This window comes from Macrotis lagotis, chromosome 8 (assembly GCF_037893015.1).
Source record: "Macrotis lagotis isolate mMagLag1 chromosome 8, bilby.v1.9.chrom.fasta, whole genome shotgun sequence".
Lineage (NCBI taxonomy): Eukaryota > Metazoa > Chordata > Mammalia > Peramelemorphia > Peramelidae > Macrotis > Macrotis lagotis.
The window spans coordinates 59,754,810-59,779,820 of record NC_133665.1 but is presented as its reverse complement, the minus strand read 5'-3'; the positions used below and the strand labels follow the sequence as shown (position 1 = coordinate 59,779,820).

General features: G+C 51.8%; 1 protein-coding gene across 3 annotated transcripts; it reads left to right on the top strand.

The window, feature by feature from the left end:
- The first annotated feature begins 377 nt into the window (after window positions 1-377).
- Window positions 378-24,928, top strand: CASKIN1 (CASK interacting protein 1). Of its 3 annotated transcripts, XM_074197238.1 has the most exons (20): window positions 378-471; window positions 10,879-10,930; window positions 11,272-11,369; window positions 11,474-11,619; window positions 11,735-11,830; window positions 12,056-12,186; window positions 13,435-13,543; window positions 13,793-13,901; window positions 14,041-14,135; window positions 14,651-14,768; window positions 16,359-16,460; window positions 16,590-16,684; window positions 16,787-16,871; window positions 16,990-17,078; window positions 18,290-18,400; window positions 18,483-18,584; window positions 20,510-20,648; window positions 20,784-22,835; window positions 23,748-24,150; window positions 24,543-24,928. In XM_074197238.1, the coding sequence occupies exons 1-20, from the start codon at window positions 378-380 to the stop codon at window positions 24,637-24,639; spliced, it is 4,323 nt and encodes a 1,440-aa protein (XP_074053339.1). In that variant the 3' UTR covers window positions 24,640-24,928. The 3 variants fall into 3 exon arrangements, with proteins under 3 accessions (XP_074053339.1, XP_074053338.1, XP_074053337.1); XM_074197237.1 differs by lacking the exons at window positions 378-471; window positions 10,879-10,930; window positions 11,272-11,369; window positions 18,290-18,400; window positions 18,483-18,584 and having other exon boundaries at window positions 11,476-11,619; XM_074197236.1 differs by lacking the exons at window positions 378-471; window positions 10,879-10,930; window positions 11,272-11,369; ... (1 more) ...; window positions 18,483-18,584; window positions 24,543-24,928 and having other exon boundaries at window positions 11,476-11,619; window positions 23,748-24,533.
- The last annotated feature ends 83 nt before the right edge of the window (window positions 24,929-25,011 follow it).

Genomic DNA, 25,011 nt, shown 5'->3' with positions numbered 1-25,011 from the left:
ATGCTTGGGTTCCAGGCGTCCTGGAGGCGGGGCCAGGTAACCGGGCTCCCCCAACCCCACTAACCCCCCCACCCCCTCCGCCCCGGGCCGCAGCAGCCCCTCCCCCCGGCCCCGCCCCCGCCCATCCCCGCCATCCCCCCGCCCCCGGGCCGCCCCCCGCCCGTGACGCGCTCCCCCCCTCCCGCTCGCGAGCCGCGGCGAGGATGCTCCGGCGCCGCTGAGCCCGAGCCCGAGCCCGAGCGCGGAGCCGGGGCCGGGGCCGGGGCCGGGGCCGGGGCCGGGGTCGGGAGACTCGGGCCGGGAGCGGGGGTTGGAGCCTGGGCGGAGCGGGACCGGGGCCGGACAGGGCCGGGCAGGGCCGGGCGGGCTACCCCGTCATGGGCAAGGACCAGGAGCTGGTGCAGGCGGTAAAGACGGAGGACGTGGGCGCCGTGCAGAGGCTGCTGCAGAGGCCGCGGCCCGGGAAAGCCAGTGAGCGGGGGCGGGGGCGGGGGGGCTTTGGGCGGGGGGCGGAGAAATCGGGGGGGTGGGGTGCCCGGGAAGAGGGTGGGGGGCCTGGGGCAAGAGGGCCCCCGGGGTGGTAAGATGCTTGCCTAGGGGATGCGGGGTCCAGAGGCGATGCTGGGTCTGGGGGCGCGCGTTGGGAGAATTTGGGGTGACGGCGGCGGCCCTGGGGATCCGTGACGGCGGCCAGATGCCAGGGGAGCGTGCAAGGTCTGGGAGGCGATGCAGGTGGAGGAATATATGGATCGAAGAGATGCTGGGGGAGAGGAATGCAGGGTCCGAGGGGATCCCCAGGGGACCCAGGGGGTGGGGAGAGAGTGGGGGGTCGCAGTGTCCGGGGGTTCTGGGAGGTGGGGGGCATAAGGCTGAGGGGGGCGGTGTCTGTGGCCCCGCCCCCGGTAACCCGCCTCCTTCCCCCCCCCCCCACTTTAGCCAGAGGCTGCAGAGAGGCTGGCCTGGGGCCGAGAGATGGTGGGGGCCTGGCGATGACTCGCCCTCATCAGGCTCCGGAGGCGCATTTTAGCCCACAGCCCGAACCCGCACCTCTCCCTGCCCTTCTGTGTCGTCCCCCCCCTTCCCCCCAACCCCATCCTCAGCACATACACTCAAGAGGTTTACAGAAAGCTATAGAGACAGCGAGACAGATGAGCAGAGAGCGCTAGGACAGACAGATGCAGGGTCACAGGGACTTGAGGATACACAGGTGGGGACACATAAGCAACTGGGCCACCTGGACAGTCCCATGGGTGTGCTCTCTCATAGCTTCTTATGCTGCCTCTCCCTAGGTGTGCGGTGGGGAAAGTGAGGTGCAGGGTCTTGTCTCTGATTCTCTCATTCTCCCACTGGGGATGAGAGACTGTCCATCCCTGTAGCTCCCCAGGGCCACACTTTCTCATCATGCTTAATAACAAAGGTTGGAGAAAACTGGGCTGGGGCCACCCTGAGGGTGTGGCTGATGTGACCATGTGTGTATGTAAGTAGGTATGCATGCATGTATATGTGTGTGTGTGACTAAGGGCAGGGGACAGAAGAAATGGACTCTTGTGGGGAGACGTAATCCCATCCCATGGCCCCTGAAGAGAAGGTTTAGGCATTGTTTTACTGATGGGGAAACTGAGGCACAAAGTGACTGAGTGACCTGTCCAAGGTCGCTCAATTGGGGGCAGAATCAGGATAAGAATTCAGTCTATTCTTGGAGCCTATTTCTCTAACTTAATGGGATCTCTTTATCAAACAGTCTAGCGAATCTGAGGGGCAAGGATCTCAAAGCACCCAGTGCCTGTCTCCCGCTGATATGGGAAAGAGGAAGCTAGCAGAGTAGAGAGGTTAGAACCCTTGGCTGCAGCGAGCTTCCCCTGGGAGAGCCCAGGAGCCTCTACTCAGCCTCCTGATCCTAATGCTGATCCTGGCTCAGCCAGAGCCTCCCCCAGGAGCAGGAGATAGATGGAGGGGCTGGGGAGGGCGGGGGAAGGACAGAAAGGGGGAGAGATGGAGGTAGAAGCCAATTCCTAGAGTGTGCAAGATTATGTCTCCCTCTGCATGTGACTGCGTGTGTGGCTGTGGCGTGTATATCAAAGTGCATCTGTGTGTGAGCAGTAGTTGGCAATATGTGTGTACAAGTGTGTCACTGAGTGTGACAATTACAAGTTGTTTATGTGAATCTGTCCCTCTGCCCCACCTATTCTTAAGACCTGGGACCAATGTGGGAGGTGGGGGAGTATAGGCTGAGGGGGGAACCATTTGGAAGGAGGGATTTCAGAGGAGCACACCCACCCCTCCTTCTCAGAGAAGGGCAGGGGCTTGAGACACTCTCAATCCTGGGGGGGGGGGGAGAGGGGGGAAGGGAGGGAGGCAGTTATAAAACCTTCCAAGGTAGTTAGCCTCTAGTTCAACCCTTGCCTTACTGTTTATCCTCTCCAGGGAGTCGGGGGGTGGAATGGGGGTGGGATAGAGACAAACTAGGGGAACAGAGATCCCAGGTCTGATTTATTTTCAGGCTACCTTAGAATCAGATGAGAGATTAGACTATAGTATACTCTACTCTCCCTCTCCCCCACTCTCTCTCTGACACACACACACACACACACACACACACACAGAGTCCACAATAGCTCATAGGTACAAACTAACATACATGGAAAGATAAACACAGTTACCAGCAGACTACTGGTATAGACACAAATAAACAAAAATAGATAGACACAAGACACAAGGAGGTGGGAGCTAGTTAGACTGGAGCCACTCACTCTCCTTCTGCACTCATTTCAAATGTCTCTTAGACCTGGCAGTTCTTGGTAGCTCTCAGATTACCCCTCCCCTCTAGGCAAAGTTCATTTCCAGGGTGATCATGTCCACTGATCACATATAGGTTCTCAGAAGTTCCAAGGGTAAGAAGTCAGAGGTCCAGTTGGAAAGTCCTGAACTAGGAACATTGAGGTTCAGAGTCAGAAGAATCTGATTCTAAGCTCTAGAAGAGCAAAGAGATAGGGAGAAATAGTGACAAGAGACAGACAGAAACTGGGAGAGAAAGAGGTAGGGATAGAAAGAGATAGTGACAGGGAGAGAGGCAGAGACAGAGACAGAGGCAAGAGAGATAGAGACAGAGAAAAAGGAAGACAGGAACAGAAAGAGACAAACAGAGACAGAGAGATAGAGAGAGGGACATGCAGAGAGAGACAGAGATACAAACAGACAGGTAGAGAGAGAGAGAGACAGACAGATAAGAGAGAGGAAAGACAGGAGAGAGACATAGAGAGGCACAGAGACAGAAAGAGACAGAGAGAGAGAGAGGGAGGGAGGAAGAGAGAAAGATAGGGACAGAGAGATAGAGACAGGGACAGAGGGAGAGAGAGAGAGAGAGAGAGAGAGATAGGGACAGACAGGGAAAGAAACCCCAAGCGGATGTTCTAACTCCAAGGGGGCGGGCTTCATAAATCAGAGAGGAGAAACCCCTTCATGAATTAGCACGGTTGCCATGGTGACACTGGCCTGCTTTGGAGTAAGATATATTTTGATTCAGCAAAGTACAGCTGGAATTTGGGCCCAGGGAGGGAGTGATGTTCAGTGGGCAGCTCTGGTGCTCAGAGAAAACAGAAAATTTCCCCATTGGAACCAGAAGGCTCTCTAGTTCTTCATCATCCTTCTGACTCCACTGTTAGCCAGCTTCCCATTTTTGCCATCCTCCAATCATTTTCCCTATGCTCCTGTCTGCTTCCTCCATTATCACCACCCTCCACTCTAGCATCCTCCCATTCCTATCATCCTCTTTCACACTCCTTGCTTGTTCTTATTACTAGTTCATACCAGTCCAGCTAGCCTGTCTGACCTGAGCGCCCCATGTACCCAATCTGATGTTTTTCTTTGGTGTGTGGAGATAGGATCGGGGGAACAAGCCCTGACTTTGGGGCTTATCATCTTGGGAGAGGAAAGAACAGGCCAGAGGTAGTATGATCAGGGACTAGACTGTGGGGGGTGGGTGGGGCTCAGTTTGAAGGTCTTTAGAGAATCAGTGAGGAAAAAGTTCAGTGTGGACTGGACTGGTCAAATGGGACTTTCCCATCTCTGAATTTCTATAGCCTTTCTGGAGGAAGTGAGACTTAAGCAGGACCTTGATGTATGGGTTGGTTTTCAATAAGAAAAGATGGAGGGAGAAGGAATTCTAAGTAGAGGGAACTGTGACTAAAAGTTCAGCAGTAATTTTCATTAGTATTAGTATTCCTATGCCTTCTACAATTCCTGACACAAAAATGGATTTTTAATATGTAAATGTGGAGACAGCTAGGTGGCTCAGTGTATAGAGCACTGCCCCTGGAGTCAGGAGGACTTGAGTTCAAATTTAGCCTTAGATACTAGTTATGTGACCCTGGGCAAGGTACTTAACCCCAATAAACCAAAAAAAAACATGAATTTTTTTTATTGAATTGAGGTAGGTAGTACAAGTGTTTTTATATCAGTTTTACACATTGGAAAACAGGTTGAGATGTGATGTTATAAGGTCACATTTCAAGTAAGTATCCAGGCTAGGATCAAATTGTCAGGTCTGCTAAGTTCAGAGACCAAGTCTTTTTACACTCTACCATTTGAGTAGCTGTAATAGAGTAATTGTATAAAATGCTGTACTTGAGACCAGGGGTGCTGAGTTTAGATACTATACTCTCCTAAGCTTCAGTTTTCTCATCTGTAAAATGGGAAGAATAATATTTGCATTATCAACCTCATAGAGAAACAGGAAAGAATGGTGGATATAGCACAGGTCTAGAGCTAGGAAGACCTAGGTTCAAGTCTCATCTCTGACACATGCAGGCTTTGTGATACTGGTCAAATCACTTAACCTTTTAGTGTTATAGGCAACACACTAAAACTGTAAATTGCAAAGGATGTATCCCACTGTATTTGTAGAAGTTTTTCAATGGGAAGTTCTTCCTATGTCAGTGGAATTACAGGTCTGAGGTCCTTATCCCTATGATCTTATTCAATTTCATTCAACTAAATATTCTTGTTCTGCCCCTATTTGTGCAAAGAAAACTCTTTGAATAAAAGGCAAAGCACAAAAAAAATTTACCCCTGCTTGCAAGAAAGTTATACACCATTGAGGGAAAGCACTTGTAAACCATAAAGAGCTATGGGAAAATGAGCTAATGTATGTATTTGTGAAGGAAAGTAGACTGGGGTCATATTGTAAAGGCCCTTGAATATATCAGGTTAAGGAGTTTGGGCTTTATTTAGTAGACTATGGGGAGTCACTGAATGTTTTCTGAGTCCAGGAGTGATAGTAACAGAGCAGTACATTGGGAGATTTGACTTGGCAGTTTTCACAGGATGAATTGGGAGGATGAGAAGTGAAGGCTGTTAGGAGGCCATTATGATCATCCAGGAAAGCAGTAATGAAGGCCTGTTCTAGGGTGGTGGCTGGGTGAGTGGAGAAGTAGCAACTGATGCCAAAAATATTACTGAGGTAACTCAACAAAACTTAGCTTCTGATGGTTGTGGAGATTTGAAGAAGAACATCACCTAGATCCTTGGTTGAGGAATAATCTCCAACAATCTATATTCATATATTCACGTCTGCTTCTGTGTGTTTTTGTATATAAGCCATGAGGACTTTGTCAGTGACCTATAATTATTTTGCTGCCACATAATTTCCTGAGAGGCCAAGGATATGGGTCAACCTAATACCTTGTCCACGTTGTTGTGACCAGAGTGGGTAATGGGGTTAACCAGGAGCATCCAGGCACTGATTTCTCCAATCTCCCACCAGTCAATCCCCAAGAAATCTGCCATGATATCAACAGAATTATATGTCTGTCTACTCCTTCTTAGAGGGGGTGTCTCAAGAGCAAGGTTATAGCTGAAAGAATTCAGAAATGCTCCATTAATACACATCATTACTTCTTTCCTTTTATTTGTTTATTTTGGGCAAGGTAATCAGGGTTAAGTGACTTGCCCATGGTCACACAATTACTAAGTGTCTGAGGAGCTCCTTACTCCAGTCAGTGCTCTATCCACAATGCCACCTTACTCTGCCCCCTCCTCCTCCTGCCACTCCCTTAAACTTGCAGCTCTCCCTCTACCACCACCTCCCTTTCATGTCATAAAACTATAGCTCCTAACCTGTACCAAAATCTTAGCTCTGACAGAGCTTGACTGCACTCTAAGAATTAAATATATGTATTCTACCTCTGTTCTTGGAGATCTTTTTGTCTGTGGAGAGAAATCCCTTACAGAAGGGACTCAGTTACTTGTCATTGTCTACAGGGTAAGATGTGATATTAGAGATTCAGAACAATGATATCTTGGGATTAGTACAGTGATAACTACTGTCAGGGTGGTATTATGGGGTTAGCATAATATTTTGGAATTGTTATAGTGATACTCCAGGGTCACTTTAATGATATTATGGGGTCAGTATGACTATATCTCAGGATGAATGGTGGGTGATATTAAAGGGTCCAGGTTGATACTGTGAGGTCAGTATAGTGATATCTCAGAATCAGTGTGATGATATGGACTCATTATGGGGCTATCATAGCATCAGGGTGCTTAATACCTTGAGCAGAGTTTTACTGATTCTTGGAGGTCAGTGTAATTGTTTTAGGGTTATTCAGTGACATTAGGATCAGGTTGGTTAGGATATGGAGTCAGAGTGGTTGTCAAAGGATGGTATATGGTGATAATCCAATGGGAAGCTCTCAGTGTCTCTGTATGGTCATTTATTTTGTCTGCTGAGGAAACTCCTGGGCTGAAGGACTAGCTGTTTTTCCTAAAGGAAGGGAGAAAAATCTGATGACCTCAAAAAAAAGCTTTAGAAGTCCTGAGGCTATCTGTGACCTTTTGTGTGAATTTTTAGAGGGAAAGAGGAGGATGGAAGAGCTGGGAGCCCATAGTTTCATTCTTTCTCCCACTAAATGCTAAGATCTCTTAAGACAGTACTGGATTGGAATAAAAAAAGAATGAGAGTTGAAAACTATTTTTGAAGGTAATTGAAAATAATAAAATAAAATAATGTTAAAAAAAATCATGAGAAGACAGAGGTCCTATATCCTGGTTCAATTTCCTAATCTGTCCAAAAGAGGAGAGAGATTCTGCCCAGCTCTGGATGTCATCACGATAGCCAGACTACTATGCCTTTACTGTTTTTGAGGCTGTTTGGCTAGTGTGTGTGTGTGTGTGTGTGTGTGTGTGTGTGTGTGTTAGGGGTTAGGGGAATCCTTTCTTGGCAAGGACCCTCCCATCTTTCCAGTGTAGTTTCAAATCCATCCCAGGGAATCAGCCTCCTTTGCTCTAAAATTTCACCCCCTGGCCAGGGAGGCAGGCGTGGGTGACTGTGTCTATAACAGTGCATGAATGTGTGACTGGGTGGATGTGTGACTTCATTCATTCAAAAAATATTTGTTGAGCACCTATTATGTGCTAATGAAGTAGATCTGCTATGCTCTAGTGTGACTGAGCAGATGTATGTGTGGGTCTCACTGGATAGAATCACAGAACCATAGAAGGCCTGAGTTAAAGAGAACTTAATATTTTGTGTTATTTAGAATATTAATGCTTAAAAGGCTTTAGTGCCTAGAAAGTTAGAGCCCAAAGAAAGAGAGCTGAAAGAGACCTTAGAACACAAAATGGCAGAACTGGAAAAGACTTTGATACCCAGAATGTTCGCTGGGAAGGAAAAAGGGAAGGAGAAAAGAAGAAGAAAAGAAAAAGGGAGGGAAGAATAGGAAGAAGTGAGGGAGGGAAGAAAAGAGGGAGGGAAGGAAGGATATGTATTAAGAACCCATGTTTCTAGGTGCTTTGGTGAGCTTTTTTTCTTTGAAACAAATATGATTCTCATTTGATCTTCAAAATATTCCTGTGAAGTAGTGTTATTACAATTGAGGAAACTGAGGCAAATAAAGGTTAAGGGATTTACTCAGGATCACTCAGCTAATGAAGAATTAGAGGCAGAATTTAAATTCAGATCTTTCTAGCTCAGCACTGTTATCCACTATACTACCTAAGCTGCTTCCTTAGGGAAAGGAAGGGACATTAAAACATAGACTGTTAGAGCTGGAAGAGAAATCTTAGAAAACAGGAGAGAGATCTTGCAGCCCATCTAATCCAAACCCCTGATTTCACATATGGGAGAAATTAAGTCCCAAAAGAATAAAGTTATTTAATGTCGCATGGTCAGTGACAGAATTAGGACTAGAACACAGTACTCAACTCCCAACCCAGAAATCTTATCACACCCTTTTCTCCATTCCCCCTTGATCCTATCATATTTCCCCCAGGCCACACCCCCTAGGCCTCTCCATAAGTTCCCACCCCCTTCATCCTAATTGGGGACAAAGGGGCTTCTGTCCAGCCTTGAGGTCCCCTCCCCCATGGGGTTGATTGACCCACAAACAGGTTATGTAACCAATGTCCTGGCAGGCCCAGTGGTGGTGGGGGGCCACTAGAGTCTGGCCAGGGCTGACTAAGATCCGGTGAAAGGCCTGTGCCCAGGGCAGGAACCAAGAGAGCCAGCTCTGAGGAGATTGTCTTACATCTGTCTGTCCATGCCCATCCACCCATTCATCTATCCGGCTGCTCTCTATCCATCTTTCTAGCAAGAGTTTAGCCTTGAACTTTCTCTGCTGGTCCTGGTTCTGGGGTAGTAACCATGGAAGGGGACAAGAGGGATAATCTAATAATGGAATGGCAGATCCTGGGGAACTTTGGGGAGTAGAGCTGGAGGAGAGGGTTCCAAGAGGATTAAGGAAGTTGAGAGAGGGGCAGGTTAATTGGAGATAGAAAGCAAGGTATTTGGTTCTTTCCCAGAGAGGACTGTGGAGATGTGTGGAGTAGATGGTCCAGGCTGTTTTGGACCAGAATCCTGGGGTAGGGGGTGTCAGTGGCAGGAAGGGTTGGCAGAGGGACGGAACTGGAGTCTGGGCTCAGCTTGAGACTCATTATCAATCAGAATCTCAATCTTGCTAGGAATGCTTCAGACACCTAGAAAAGAGATGGAGAAACAGATAAATTCTCACACATGCATGTTCATTTGCTTCAGCATTTAGCAGGAACTGTTCTGTTGTATGCCGCTGGGCCAGGAAGTGACCTTAGAGCCGGTCACAGCCTCTCCCAAGTTATGCTGGGGATGTTGAGGAAGTTGGGGAGGGGCTGAAGTGGAGAAGGGAAAGCAGCAACCCCATTCTTGAGTGCACAGAAAAGTGGGTGAGGGCTTCACTGAGCCACTAGCTTAATGGTGAAGCCTTGGGGGCCTCCACCTCTCCCCAAGAGACACCCCTGTCCTGGATCTACCAGCTTTCTCAAGCCAGCCCAACCTGCCCCACCCTGTCTGCAGACGTCAAGAAGATGGATCACTCACTGGGGGAGTTATTCAATTAGTTCCCATACAGAGTCCTCAGCCTGTCCTGGAAGAAGCGTGTGTGTGTGTGTGTGTGTGTGTGTGTGTGTGTGTGTGTGTGTGTGTTGTGTGTTCTCCCTGTCCCCCACCCCACCTCCCCAGGCTATATTTAGTAGAAGAGAAGCAGTAGCAGCAGCAGCAGCAGCTGGATCAGTGCCCTGGTGGGCTGGGAGCCCAGGGGAGGATGGCAGTGTGTGTGTGTGTGAGGGTGGGGGTGGGGATGGGGAGAGGGTTAAGGGGGAAATACAGCTCAAGGCCCACAGGCCAGTTCTGTAGGCTACTGCAGGGGGTTCTTGTAGTAGTGGGGAAGCCTCTAGAGAGAGCCTGTGGCACCTCAAATCTATGATAGACTGGCATTCGAAAAGGACCGTTGGGGAAACTGAGGCACAGAGGGCCAAAATTACCCCACTTATGTGAAATCTAGTTAGGTAGTCAAAGGGGGTAGAAGGAGGATCTGGGCCCAGGCCTTAGTTTCTGGGTGTAGGAAAGAAGGTGGGATTGATTAATGGGTTGGAAATGGATATTTAAGCTCCTTCCCCACCTGCCTCCTCTATGCTCCCCCCAATCACTGACTTTCTAAGTCACTGCTCAACTGCAGTCATCTTTTCCCCACTGTCACTGATGAGGGATGGTACCTGAGAAGAGAAAGGGTCTGGGTTTTCATCTTAGATCTGCTGCTTCTGATGGTGTGAGGTTTACCCCTCTGTGTCTGTAAAATGGGAACAAGACTATTTTGCCTAACTGGCAGAGTGGTTGACATTGGGAGAATGAAAGGAGATGACATACTTTGTACATCGTAAACCATTATAGAAATGTCAGCTAGGTAGCTGGGTGGTATTTTAGCTAAAGTGCTGGCCTTAGAAATCAGGAAGCCCTAAGTTAGAATTTGGCTTCAGACGCTCACTAGCTATGCAGCCTTGGCCGAGTCACTTCAGCTCTGCCTGCCTCAGTTTCTTCATCTGTGAAATTGGGAGTTATAGAAAAGCTCTTACATCCCAGGATCATCGTGAGGATAAAGTGAGATAACTGTGTATTATAAAGTACCTAGCTCATATTAAGTGCTCTATAAAATGTTGTTGCTGTTATTATTAGTAGTAGTAGTATTAATTATTATTAAAATGGTGAACTGCAATCTTGGACTTGGATTTGGACTCTGTCTCCTCTAGAGTCAGGCAACTTTAGACCTCTTTTTTTTTTTTTGCAAGGCAGTGGGGTTAAGTGACTTGTCCAAGACCACACAGCTAGGTAATTATTAAGTGTCTGAGTCTGGATTTGAACTAAGGTCCTCCTGACTCCAGGGCCGGTGCTCTGTCCACTGTGCCACCTAGCTGGCCCTAGACCTCTTTATGAATGTGTTTGTGGGTTTATTTTTTGGGGGGGAGGAAGGGGGTCTGTGCTCTCCTCTTTCTGCTCCTCCCAAAGATGACTTCAGTTGGGTAGGGTAAGGATTTCCCATTTATCCTCTTCGCGCCTTTTTCCTTCCCTCCTAGAGCTCCTGGGCTCGGCCAAGAAGGTCAATGTCAACTTCCAGGACCCTGATGGGTGAGTTGGGGAATCATGGTGGGGGATTCTTCCTCTGACTTTTGGATTGGAGGGGTTTGAGTTGAGACTAGATGCCTCCCTAACATGACTTTTTTTTTTTGCTATAGAAATGGTAGTTTATTATCATGTGGTAACTGGCTTTCATTTTTTAAAAATATAAATATTTTATTTGTTTTCCAATTATATACATAGTAGTTTCAACTTATCATTTTTTTGGTAGTTTTAAATTTTACAATTTTTCCTCCAATTCCCTTCTCTCCCCTCACACCCACAGAAGGCATTCTAATCTTTACATTCCAACATGACTTTTGAACCCTGTTTCTCCCCCACCCCCACTCTAGCTTTTCAGCTCTCCACCATGCTGCTCTCAATGGCAACACAGAACTCATTGCCCTGCTGCTGGAGGCCCAGGCCGCTGTGGATATTAAAGACAACAAAGGCAAGTTCTCCCCACTCTTGCTGCTCATTCCTCCCCCCTCTGGAGGGAGACCCTAGGCCAAGTCAGAGGTCAGGGTCTAGTTGACCATCAACCTCCTACCCCAGGGATGCGGCCTCTGCACTATGCAGCCTGGCAAGGCAGGAAGGAGCCTATGAAGTTGGTGCTGAAGGCAGGCTCTGCTGTGAATGTCCCGTCAGATGAGGGCCACATACCGCTACACCTGGCAGCCCAACATGGGCACTACGATGTGGTGAGGGCTCCAGAGCAGATGTAGAGGGAGGACTAGGGCAAGGATGGGATACCAGACCAATATTAGCTCCAACTGATTTCCCTCTCCCCCTTTCCTTTCCTGGTGGGACCTTCAGTCAGAGATGCTCCTTCAGCATCAGTCCAACCCATGTATTGTGGACAATTCAGGGAAGACGCCTTTGGACCTGGCCTGTGAGTTTGGACGTGTTGGGGTAAGTCTCCATGGGACCCTTTGGTAGATAGTACCCTGAATAGATAGTGAGGGGAAGGAAGATGACAGGTGCTTCCATATTTAGAGCCTCAGGGATGGTCTTGGGAGATCCAATTGATAATGCCCGATCTTGTCTCTCCCTCACAACTGCTCTGGCACAAATAACAGCTTCCATTCTAATAACTATCCTGATTCTCCTTTACTTTTCCTTTTTATCCCTCTAAAGGTTGTGCAGCTGCTCCTGAGTAGTAACATGTGTGCTGCCCTACTGGAGCCTCGGCCAGGAGATGCCACTGACCCAAATGGCACCAGCCCCTTGCACCTGGCAGCTAAAAATGGTCACATTGACATTATCAGGTATGCTCTTGTTGAGGGATAGACAAGAGGTGGGGAGGAGAGGCTCTTGGATTTTTTACTCTTTCTTCATTGGTTAACCAATCTGTCTCTGTAGAATATTCCTTTAAAGCTCCTGTGTTGGATCTTGTTGTAGCTAGGTGGCTCAGTAGATAGAGATCTGGAATTGGAGTCAAGATTACCTGAGTTCAAATCCAACCTCAGATACTCACTAACTGGGGGACACTAGGCAAATCAATTAGCCTCTGCCTTAGTTTCCTCAACTGTAAAATGGGAATAATAATAGCACCTATCTCCCAGGGATGCTGTGAGGATCAAATGAGATAGTATTTGTTTACAGTATAGTTACCTGGTATACATAGCAGGAGCTTAATTAATGCTTGTTCCTTTTCCATCCCCAAAGGAAGGTAGAGAAGGAGCAGAGATTGGTTCTGCCCTTAAGAAATCCAATATCTGGGAGGGTGACAGAGAGGAACAAGCCATTGGAAAAGTGGTTAGAGTCAATGAGGGGGGCTAGATTTCCCCAGAGAGGAGTAAGAAAGTAAGACAAGACCCCATAGGAAGGAGGATCAGAGTGGGAATTTCAGATAAAGATGCTCAGAAGAGGAAGAACAGCCTGGGCTGGAAAGATCAAAGAAAGTTTCCTAGAGGTGGTGGAATGTAGATTGGGGGTAGGAAAGGGAGTCCTGGGAAGGAAAACAGTGAGAGAGATGGGAATGATTCATGTCTATTCAGGAGAGGAGGATGGGATGGTAAGGAAACCAAGTAGAGGGAACCTATTAAAGGAGAGGAGGGCTGTACTTGGGTAGGGCTAAGATAGAGAGGGTATTGAATGCCAATCAGTGGCAATGGGGAGCTATTGAAGGTTGTTGAATGAGAAAGTAATGTCCTCAGAATAGTTCATGATGACAATGACTTTGGCAGTAATTTAAAGAATAAATTTGACAGGGAAAAGAATGGAGGCAAGGAGATCAATTCAGAGGCTATAGTAATAGTCCTATATCTATCCCAGAATGGTGGGTAGAGGAGTGGAAAAAAAGGGGGAACAGATGTATTATTGGAGCAGTAGATGCAAGAGGATAGAGCTCCAGATTGAGTTGTTTGAGAAGGGAGAATGAGAAAGAAGGGAAGAATCAGATTTTTCCAAGTCTTTGATTTAAGAGATATGTGATATCTCTCTGCCAGAGATAGGAGATCTAGCTGCCAGTGTCCTGGTTCACCTCTAGCCCTCTTGCCTTCCCCCATGTCCAGGCTCCTCCTCCAAGCTGGCATTGACATAAACCGTCAGACCAAGTCCGGCACTGCCCTGCATGAGGCCGCACTCTGTGGGAAGACGGATGTGGTTCGGCTCCTGCTGGATGTAAGCTCAGTGTGCAGGAGACAGACTTGGTGGGGTCAAAGTCTGGGAGAAGAGGGCCGGGGGGGCACTGAGGTCAGGAAATAGAGAGGTCAGAGACCTCCAGCATCCTCTATCCCCACCCCATCTCCCTTGTGGTCATTCTGGATAAAGCAGTGGGTTTGGTGCCCATTTTCTGCTTTTGTCCCAAGCTCTTCCAGTCCCCCAAGTCCCCAGCCTCCCTACCTGACTTTGCCTTTCCTCTCTAACCAGAGTGGAATCAATGCCCATGTAAGGAACACCTACAGCCAGACCGCACTGGACATCGTCCACCAGTTCACTACTTCCCAGGCTAGCAAGGAGATTAAGCAGCTGCTGAGAGGTGGGAAGATCTGGGGTGGTGAGTGAAGGTGGGGGGAGGAATAAAGAAGCTGGGGTCTAGGGATCCTTAGAGGGTAAAAGGTATGATGGCTGGATTCATTTTTCAGGGACTGGGTGGGTTTGTTCTCTTGTACCTCCAGAGGCATCAGCAGCTCTGCAGGTTCGGGCAACGAAGGACTATTGCAACAACTATGACCTGACAAGTTTGAATGTGAAGGCAGGAGATGTGATCACTGTAAGTGGGAAGACGAGGAGCTTTCACAGGGGGAATACTGGTACTGGGAGGATGTGGTCAATGTGTGAGGCAGACCAAGGTCAGAGACGTCCTGGGTCCTTGGTCTCTATCCCATCTCCCTTGTGGTCATTTTTGTATGGGACTGTCACTTGGGGGGGATGAGCATGGGGAAGCATGATCAGTGAGAAGATGGGGTGGTGGTGTATTATTCAGCTTCCAAGGGAGGGTTGGCTCCAACACAAGAAGCAGAGCTGTTCCCTCCCTCTAGTTAATAATTTAGCAGAATTCTTGGTAGGTTGGGAGTCACTAATCATGCCCTCCCTAGTCCATCTTAGGTCAAAGTTTAATTTGCTGCTCAACTTGACAACAAAGGATGGATAATGGGGTCTCCTGAACCCCTCCTCCCTGCTGTTTCTGCCATTTTGCTAATATAATGTGTTCATGTTGGGAGATAGGGCCTCAAGACCCCTCAAAACCTCCAATAGGTCCTAAACCCTGCCCCCTACTTGGTACAGGTCCTTGAACAGCATCCTGATGGCAGGTGGAAAGGCTGTATCCATGACAACCGGACTGGCAATGATCGTGTTGGCTATTTCCCGTCTACCCTAGGCGAGGCCATCACCAAACGAGCAGGCAACTAGTCTACCTTGACTCTTATCCAGGCTTTGACCCTTAATTTTGCCCTTCACCTCCCAATTCTCATCCTCATTCCTAAACCTTACTGTATCTCCAACCCTAAACATTCCCCCTGAACCTTGATCAGACTCAGTTTCCTTGACCTGGACAGTTCCTCTTGACCCTGGGTTTGGATGGAAAGAGAAAACGATCTCCTTCTATCTGGTGGTAGAGGGCAGGAATAGCTCCCTTCCCTTCCCTTCCCTCTCCTGCCTTCACATCCCTTCCCCTCTTACATACCAGGTATGTTCCCTTCCCCCTTTATCCCTCTTCCCCCCTTCCCCATATCCCCATGGTGTGACCTTGGCATGTGATATCTCATGTTCATGCTGGGTATTCAGAGAACTGAATATGGGTGCGTCTGTGCTTGTATGTGAGCATCCCTCAGCTGTAGAAATGAGAATTGTCTCCTCTGGTGTTCCTGAAGAATCTGAGCCCTAGGTAGTTCATCATATAGGAATTCAGGAGCTAGGCCAAGGAGGAGAACCCCGACTTAGGGGTCTAGGCTGTGAACCATAACTGTTCTGGGGAAGGAACTTAGAGATCAATGTTTTGAGTCTGGAGCCTGGAGTCTTCCTATACCCTTAGCCCACTTCTTGCATCAACTCCTAAAAATACCTAGAACCCAATCTCCCCTGGAGCTGAGGTTGGGGGTGGGGGGCAGGCTGGAGGAGATATTCCTTTGACTCCTGTTCCGCTGTCAAGACTACTCTTTCCTCCCTCCATCTTCCTCCACCCCTTCTCCCCATCAATGTCCCTCCTCCTCCCTCCAGCTGTTCCCCACAATGCTATTCTTGGCAGTGGTCCAGAGGAGCCCCAGACAGGCTGACTGCAAACTGGTCTCCTTTGAATATGAGTCTCCCTCCTTCACTTGCTGGCTCTCTAGTCATTTCGACCCAGTTTGTCTGTCTCTGTATTTCTCTCATTGGTTCCTGGGTCTCTCTCATGTCTCTAATCTCTGTGGGTATCTCCATATCTTTCTCTTCCTACAACTCTGAAGGGGGGGGTGGGCTAGACCTAATGAGCTCAGAAAGGGAAGGACAGTTTGAGGAGGTGAAAACAGAGGTGAAGCTGGAGGAAATGAGGATGGATTTGAGGTTCTATCTACCTATTCACTTTCCTCTCCATTTGCTTTCTGTCCCTCTCTGCTTTCTCAGCCCACATAGAGCTGAGCAGTCGTAATCCAAGGCCCCGTTTGATCCCCCTGCTCTGAAGAATACCAGGGTTTGGGACTGTGGTACAAGGGGGAGGATTCACTGGTCTGCCCCTGGCTGTGAGCTCAGGGCTGTGTAAGAGGGAAGAGGAAAGGCTACCTGGCCTAATCCCTATCTATGGTCTGCCTGTCTGTTTCTATTTGAGGAGCTACCCCATTAAGGGAGAGGAAGGATATTGGGGACGCCCCAGAAGGGGTATTGTAGCTTGGCTGCTGTGCTCATTCTGGGAAACCCAGAGGGGCCCAGCCAGGGCCCCGCTTACCATAGGAGGGGGCCTGAGTGTCTTTCAATGGGTAAAAGGTCAAGACTCAGTGCATTTGTATTATGTTTGAAGGTTCCCGAGGAGCTGACATGAGCCCGTCTCACCTGTCCCCTTCCCAGGGCAGCACTGCAGCCCCTCCAGAGGAAATCTGGGTCCTGAGAAAACCCTTCACTGGTATGGAAGCAGGGGCAGGGCAGGGGCTCCTCTCCCTTGTGGGTATCATCGGCTGCAACTGGGAAGCAACGCCTGGTAGGAGGGGCCAAGGGGGTGGGCACAATTCTGAAGTTTCTCTGGTATTGGCAGGTGCTGACCGCAGCAGTAGTCTAGGTGGTGTGGCCAGCGGGCGGAGTGGGGGGAGTGGGAGCCACGCTCTGCACGCTGGCTCTGAAGGGGTCAAGGTATGACTGAACAGATGGGCAAATAAGTGCGCGGGGGGGATAGCCTGAGCAAAGGCTGGCTCTTTGGTGACCCCAGTTGGGTCTATCCCTTTGCATCTCCAGCTCTTAGCAACTGTGCTCTCCCAGAAGTCCATCCAGGAGTCAGGCCCAGGGGACAGTCCAACCAAGCCCCTCGAGGGCCCTGCAGGTAAGACTTTGGTCACCAGAATCCCAGTTCTACCTCCTCCTCTCTGGGTTTGCCTCCTTGGATCTCAGAGACCTCCAGCCTCTAATGGACTCTTCACCTCTTTACTCTTGTTGCCCAGGTCCCTCACGTGTCCAGCCCGTGACACACACAGGGCAGGCTTATGGCGAGCAGCAACCCAAAAAAATGGAACCTGCATCCGAGGGAAAGGTGAGAGGTCAACCTGGGGTTCTTCTCAGGTTGTAGAACTGCTTCCTTTATGGGGACCCTATTAACTTGAGTGGGGGGGAGGGTTGATGAAGGATTCAAGGACAAAAGGTCTGGGAGCTCTGAGGGTATCTGAGGGCAAGAAGCTGCTGGGTCACCTGCCAGGGTCTTTCTTTACCCAAGCAGAAGCCCTAGATAGGGTTAAGAAATTGGGAGTCATGACCTGCAAGAGGAGGCATAAGGCAAGTTTAGCCCCGCTCTGTCTGTTATGGACTCAGTAGCCACTGGCATATATTTATCTGTATGTTTTTGTCAAGATAGTGTGGTATGATGTATAAGAGGGTGTATGAGAATGCATGTTTATGTCTAGATGATGAGAAGTCTGTGTGTGTGTGTGTGTGTGTGTGTGTGTGTGTGTGTGTGTGTGTGTATGTGTCTGTATTAGGAGAGGTGTATTATGTGTGGAAGATGCTGATATGTGTGTGTTGGGGGAATATGAAGCTGAATTCTCTCTGAAGGCCAGATATCACTGGGATCTTTGTTCCTGGGGTCAAGGCATTGAACAAGGTGTGCTAAGATGAATACGGCTAGGGTGGAGGGACAAAGACTGCTGTGGGCAGAGATGATCAGGTCTGGTCTTGGTCCTGTGGACAGGTTTTCTCTTCTCTGTCTGCCCCCACTCCCCATTAGGGAGCTAGAAACCGGCCCCAGGGAACTTTCAGGTTAGGAGAAACCAAGCACACGGATCTTTGACTAAGACTAAGACACATTCACATCTTGCACAGGCTGCTCCCTCACACATATAGTTAGGCTTGCCAGAAGGATTTCTGTACCCTGGGGGACTGGGCCTGTGGCTCTGGACACAAAGATGGAGGAGGGCTAAGGGAGGGAGGTGCGAGGTCCCCGGACAGTGGCTGGACTCTGCTGGAGGGGCCGGATGGAGGGCCAGAGGGCTGAGCAGCGCTGGAGGATGGTGGCCAGGCTGGGCAGCAGCCATGGCATCTGAGCCCAGGCAAGGCCAGTGAGGAGGAGGAGGAGAAGCCAGCCCTGGGGAGGGGCCTGGATGATGGCTGCAGCCCTACAGATGATCCTGGCCAGGCTGGAGGAGGAAGCAGCAGCACGGGGGAGACCAAGAAGTGCCCCACCCCACAGGGCGGTGAAGGCTTGTCCATCAGCGGCCCGGCCTGTCGCAGCTGCCCCCTTGTGTCTTCCAGAGTGCGGAGGCTGTCACCCAATGGCTCGCCACCTTCCAGCTGCAGCACTATGCCTCCAACTTCATCACCTCTGGCTATGATCTCCCTACTATCAGCCGCATGACCCCCGAGGTGAGCTGGCCACTGACTGGGCCCAGAAGATGGGCCCCGGGAACCCTGCCACCTCGGTAATGGGGCCTTTTCTCTGCCCTAGGATCTCACGGCCATTGGTGTCACCAAACCTGGCCACCGGAAGAAGATAACCTCAGAGATCAACAGCCTGACCCTCCCCGACTGGCTGCCTGAACACAAACCCGTAAGGCCCCTCCCGCCCCGGCGGTGGCAGAGCCGTGGCGGGCATGGGGAGGGCAGAGGGTGCTGCCCCACTCTGGAGCCCCAGGACAGACAGACAGTCGCCCTCTACGCTGGAGCCCAGGTGTTGCCCAGCACAGGGAAGCCACACCTGGGGCCTATGGCATGGGGCATTTACCTGCGACTTCACTGGGCCATCCCAGGGCTACCCTGGCCCCATCAGCGCCCGCTGCCCTGGACGGAGCCACTGCCCCCCACCTGGCCCTGGGGAGACGAGTGAGGCGACGTTTCGGTCAGACACTGAGGATGGCCCCTCGGGAGCAGCGCGGGTCCTGCCAGCAGTGAGCCACCTGTCCAGCCATCTGTCCATCATGGGCACCAGGGCTGGCCTCCCCAGCAGGGCAGGTCCTAGGGCAGTGGGGCACAGCTGGGGTTTGGGCTGAGAGAGGAGGAGATGACGCTCTTGGGTTCAGGGTAGCTGAATGGCTTTTATTCTTTGTTAGGCAAGGGCCAGAATCCAAGAGCACATACAGATTCATTTGGAACAGCAAGCAATTATTAAGCACCGACTGATAGTGTGAAATCCATATAACTCAGTCCTGTTTGCACAGACACGTTGTTCCTCCTCCCCGGACCCCCCCAGGGTCAGGCCCACATAATCCATACCAGCCCACTGAGTTGGATACATACATAGTCAAGAGAGCCCTGGGTGGTTTGTCCCAGGTCAGTCGTTCACGTTCATGGGGTGACCTTGAAAACGCCAATCAGTCCTCCCTTGGCCTTGGTTTTTTCATATACTGAACGGGGGCGGGGGAAAGATGGACCAGGAGATCTTGAAGGATTTTGTGAATTCTGATTCCATGATCTGCTCTCAAGGATCACACTCACTCCGCTCCTTCCCTCGCCTAGGACTCCTCATCCAAGGAGGGCCTTCCAGTGCCTTCTCTTGTCTTGTGCGGATCGCCCACGCCCACACATGACTAGTGGGGTCAGTAGGGGAAGCCACCAAATCTCAGCAAGCGCATTTCTATACTGGGGCTCAACACAGATGTGTCTTGGGGTTCTCTCCTCTTCTTTGCCTCTGTTTTGAATAGGGAAGTAGAAGGTGAAGGTAGCTATGATTGTGGTGGGGAAAAGAGAGAGGATGGTGGGTGTGAGAGAGATGAAGTTGGAGTATGTGGGGAGGATGCGTATATGTGTGGTGGGTGTGAGAAACATGCAGTTGCGTGTCTGTGTGTGTGTGTGCTGTATGTGTCTGTGTGACCGCACATGGATATGGTCGGTGTGAGAGAGGTACAGTCGGTTTATATGTGTAGATGTATGTAGGATGTGGTCGGTCTGTGTCCACGTGTGTCTGTGTAAAGTAGTGGTGGTGGGGTGGACAGATGGTTGGACCAGTGGCTGGCTGGCTGGCTGAGTGGGGGAGGGGGTGGGGAAACAGTCACGTAGCCTTCCCCTTTCATATACCTGGGCAAGGTCAAAGGTATGTTACAGACACAAAATGTCGGATGCTTTGGTGTCTATGGTGGTGTGTGGTGAATGCCAGTTCCCTGAGTAGTCCAGGCTGGGCTGGCTCGGACTAGGGGGACTTCTCCACCCTGCCCACCCCCCCAGCACTGGCCTTCCCAAGGTCTTAGACCTAGAGCAAGTCTCAGGACAATGTCTGCTGTCTGATAGTCTCATGATCTGATTTCTCTGAGACACCTGCCGGCCTGTCTGTCTGTCTGTCTGTCTGTTCTTCCCTAGTCTACTGCTCCCTTTCCTGACCCTAACCACAAGGTAGTGACCTTGAGTGACCAGCTTGGGGGAGGAAGGGGAAAGGCAAGACAAAGCAGCTTCGTTGGTCAGGTCCAGGGGAATCCTGGACCAACCTGCTCAGGATCGGCTTGTCCTGAGACATAGGTCGGCCCTTTGCTGTCTCCTCCTCAGGCTAACCTGGCTGTGTGGCTTTCCATGATTGGCCTTGCCCAGTATTACAAAGTTCTTGTGGAAAATGGCTATGAGAATATTGACTTTATCACTGATATCACCTGGGAAGACTTGCAGGAGATTGGCATCACCAAGCTAGGTAAGGTGCCTCCCCCCCATCTGCCTAGCCTTGTCCTTTCCCTTAGGTGACCCAGGAAATATCTGGGATGGGGCTTCTGTTACTGGGCAGCCCCGTGGGAGGGCTGGTCTCATCTATCATGTGCCTCCCAACCAGGGCACCAGAAGAAACTGATGCTGGCAGTCAGGAAGTTGGCAGAGCTGCAGAAAGCTGAGTATGGGAAGTATGAGGCAGGGGGCCTGCGCAGGAAGACCCCTCAGTCCCTGGAGGTGGTGGCCATTGAGTCTCCCCCGCCCCCTGAGCCCACCCCCGCTGAATGCCAGTCACCCAAGATGATCACATTCCAAGACAGTGAGCTGAGTGATGAACTGCAGGCCGCCATGACAGGCCCATCCTCGGGTCCTGAGGGTGGGGCTGAGAAGCCCACCAACAGTCTGCCCCCCACCCCTCGGGCCCCTGCCCTTCGTCACGAGCCCAGTCTGAGTGGGAGGGCAAGACACATGAGCAGCTCCCAAGAGCTTCTGGGAGACGGGCCTCCTGGTCCCAGTGCGCCCATGTCCCGCAGCCAAGAGTACCTGGCTGACGAAGGTGCCTCCACTCCTAGCCCCAAGGAGGCCCGGCCCACTCGCCACGGACACAGTGTCAAGAGAGCTAGTGTGCCCCCGGTGCCTGGCAAGCCCCGACAGTCCTTCCCCTCAGGTGCTGCTGGGGGTCACTTCACACCGCCTCAGACGCCCACTAAGCCCCGCCCGGCTTCCCCGCAGACCCTGGGCACCCCTCATAGCCCAGCCCCAGCCACTGCCAAGGTGAAGCCGACGCCGCAGCTGCTGCCCCCGGCCGAGCGACCCATGTCGCCCCGCTCGCTGCCTCAGTCGCCCACCCACCGGGGCTTTGCCTACGTGCTGCCTCAGCCTGTGGAAGGGGATGGGGGCCTGCCCCCGCCGGTGGCTCCTGCCCCTATGCCCGTGCCGGTGCTGTGCCTGCCCCCCGGGGCTACAGGGGAAGCTGAGGAGGAGCCTGGGCGGCCTAAGAAGCGGGCGCATAGCCTGAACCGTTATGCAGCCTCGGACAGCGAGCCCGACCGTGATGAGCTGATGGTGCCAGCCGCAGGGCCCTACGCCACGGTTCAGAGGCGGGTGGGCCGCAGCCACTCGGTCAGGACCCCCGCGGGCGGTGACAAGAACGTCAACCGCAGCCAGTCCTTCGCTGTGCGGCCCAAGAAGAAGGGGCCGCCCCCTCCACCACCCAAGCGCTCCAGTTCTGCCATGTCCAGTGCCAATCTGGTAGACGAGCCGGCCCAGGATGGAGAGGGCGAAGAGGCCAGGCTGGAGGAGGGTACCTCGGGTGGGCGGGCCCAGCGGCGCAGGGCCAGTGACTTGGCTGGCAGTGTGGACACAGGAAGTGCGGGCAGTGTCAAAAGCATCGCTGCCATGCTGGAGTTATCATCCATTGGGGGTGGTGCCCGGGCCGCCCGGAGGCCCCCAGAAGGCCATCCCATGCACCCAGGGCCGGCTGGGCATCCTGTCAGTCCCGAGCCGGGTCGTGTGGTCCCAGTGCTGGCATCAGTGAAGCACAAGGATGCCATCGGATTGGACGGCGAGGTAGTCAACCGCCGACGCACCCTCAGTGGCCCTGTCACTGGGCTGCTGGCTGCTGCCCGCCGTGGGGAGCAGGGTCCCCCAGAACACATCCCTTTCGCAGAGGAGGGAAGCCTCACTATCAGGCAGCGGCCACGGGGCCCAGCCAAGGGGGAGGGGAGCGAGGGCCCTCCCTTGGCCAAGGTTGAGGCCAGTGCCACGCTAAAGAGGCGCATCCGGGCCAAGCAGAGCCAGCAGGAGAATGTCAAGTTCATCTTGACTGAGTCTGATACAGTGAAACGGAGGCCCAAGACCAAGGAACGGGGGGACCCTGGGATGGAGCCACCTCCATTGTCTGTGTATCAGAATGGCACTGGCACCGTCCGTCGGCGACCAGCCTCTGAGCAGACTGGGGGCCCTGCCGAGCTGCCCTTGCTTCCCCCACCTGCTGCACCCCCTCCTGTGGACCTTGCCCATCTGCCTCCTCCACCTCCACCTGACGGAGAGGCCAAAAAGCCTGCCAAGCCCCCAGTATCCCCCAAACCTGTCCTGGCCCAACCGGTCCCCAAGATCCAGGGTTCACCTCCAACCACCTCCAAGAAGGCACCACTTCCTAGTCCTGGCAGCCCAGGTACGTACAGCCCGCACCTCACTGAGCAGCAGTCCGAGGTCCTGGACCCTGAGGGATAGGAGACAGGGCACACAGAGCACACAGGACCTCACATTAAGACAATGAACTCTTTTCTTAGGATCATAAGATTTAGTGCTCAGAAGTAACCTTAGAGACTATTTGCTCAGTACCTTCATGTTCTAGATGAAGTCCAGAGGGGCTAAGTCTAAGGTTGTACAGGGAGTAAGGCACAGGAGTCCAGACTTCGGACTCTGGATCCAGTGAACCCACCCAGCCTCACCTTCCGTACAAAGGTGATAGGATGAGGCAACGTTTCCTGAGATGCTAGGACACGAGGATGCTGAGAAATACCACGCTGTGCCCACTGGGCTTCTGCTACCCCCAGACCCCAAATATAGGCAGTGACCTGTTTGCATACACAAATCATGAGGCCAAAGGACTGGCTCCTATTTCCCAGATTTCCATTTTTCAACTCCATGGCCACAGGGTCAGGAGCCTAGCCCTTGGGCTGCCTTCCTTGCAGTAGAATGTGCTCACCACTCAAAGAGGGAACTAGAGTTACTGAACTAGATACTTCTGGGCTTTCCAGGCCCATCCTGAGCCTAGATTGGACTGCCTCCTGGGCTCTCATCCATCCCAGGAGGTCATCACCAGAGAATTCTGCCTGGTTCTTTAGGTTAAGATACCAGAATCCTTTTTGTTTAGCGGGATCCAGACCCTCCAGAGCCCCTGACTCAGGATGGGTACCAGTGAGGAATGGGAAAATTATGTGACCCAGCTGGCCAGAGCTGGCACAGCTGGTGGCAGCTCTGGCCAGTAAGAATAGTCCGCTGGTTGACTTTGCCTCCAAAGCAGGTTCTAGAAGGTCTGAGGATGGCATGGCTGGTAACATACTCTCTTTCTTCCCAACAGAGGTGAAGCGGGCCCATGGAACACCTCCACCGGTGTCTCCCAAGCCACCACCCCCGCCCACAGCACCCAAACCAGTCAAGGCCCCTTTGGGACTGCAGTCTGTGAGTGCCAGTCCTACACCCACACCCTCCCCAGCCCGTCAGGCACCTGTTGCTGCCGCTACCAGTAAGCCAGCCAGCACACCGCCCTCCCTCTGTGCCAGCCCTGCCAAGCCCCCATCGCCGGGTGTGCCCTCCCAGCAGGTGCCCATCAAGCCACCTCGAGCCGCCATGGCTATGCCCCCTGGAGATGGCAGCGCCAGTGACAGTGCTCACCAGAAGCTGGAGGAGACCAGTGCCTCCCTGGCTGCTGCCCTGCAGGCTGTGGAGGAGAAGATTAAGCAAGATAATGGGCAGGCAGCTGAGTATGTGTTATACCCTCCAAGTCGTTATCCCCCTGCTTATTGTCCCTTCTTTTCTCCCCCAGTCTTCCCAGTCTTCATCTCCGCTGTTCCACCAATCACCCTTCCCTTGGTCACCGCCCCTTCTCTTTCTCCACATCATTGTCCCTTGATGCATAGACACCTGATCACCATTCTCTTCTTGGTCAGTAATTGGACTTGAATTCTAATTACAGCTCTACTTTTTATCCATGTGACCTTGGGTAAGTCACCATCCTCTCGGGGACTCATTTTCATCATCTAAAATGAAGGTGTTGCACTAGATGACTTTGGGAGCCCCCTCTTGATCCCCTATTCTCTGTCCCCCTTGTCCACTGTCTTCTTAGTCATCACCCCGATTTCTCTCTCCGTTTCAGTTCTGCAGCTGAGTCCAAGAGTACGGTCAGCATCCTGGATGACATTGGCAGCATGTTTGATGACCTAGCTGACCAGCTGGATGCTATGTTGGAGTGAGCCCGTCAGGTGCCCAGCCAACCTCAGGACTCCCCCCCTTGCCCCACCCCGGGCTCCACACACAGAACTTTACCTCAGGATTGGGCTCCAAGCCGGCCATCTATTTGGCCGCCTTCTTTGTGCTGCAGGCTGGGGGGGGGGTGTTCACTGGGGGGATGGCCTCCTTGAAGGAACCCCCTCCCCATCTGGCCCCTTGCTGCTGCTGCCTCCTTGCCCCATCCTTGACCTCTGCCTGGCACTGACCCAGTCTCCAGGCAGGGACTTGGGCTGGATGAGGGTGTGGAGCAGGTGGAGAGGTTGGGGGGGGGGGTGAGGACTCAAGAGTCCTTGGGGGCTGGAGTATTCTTGGGGGAGGGTGGGAGGAGACTGAGG

Excerpts from the sequence above, each read along its gene's own strand:
- CASKIN1 (XM_074197238.1), top strand. The coding sequence starts at position 378 with ATGGGCAAGGACCAGGAGCTGGTGCAGGCGGTAAAGACGGAGGACGTG. Across the intron at positions 13,544-13,792 it reads TGGTTCGGCTCCTGCTGGAT|AGTGGAATCAATGCCCATGT; the intron begins GTAAGCTCAGTG and ends CTCTCTAACCAG. Across the intron at positions 13,902-14,040 it reads GATTAAGCAGCTGCTGAGAG|AGGCATCAGCAGCTCTGCAG; the intron begins GTGGGAAGATCT and ends TTGTACCTCCAG.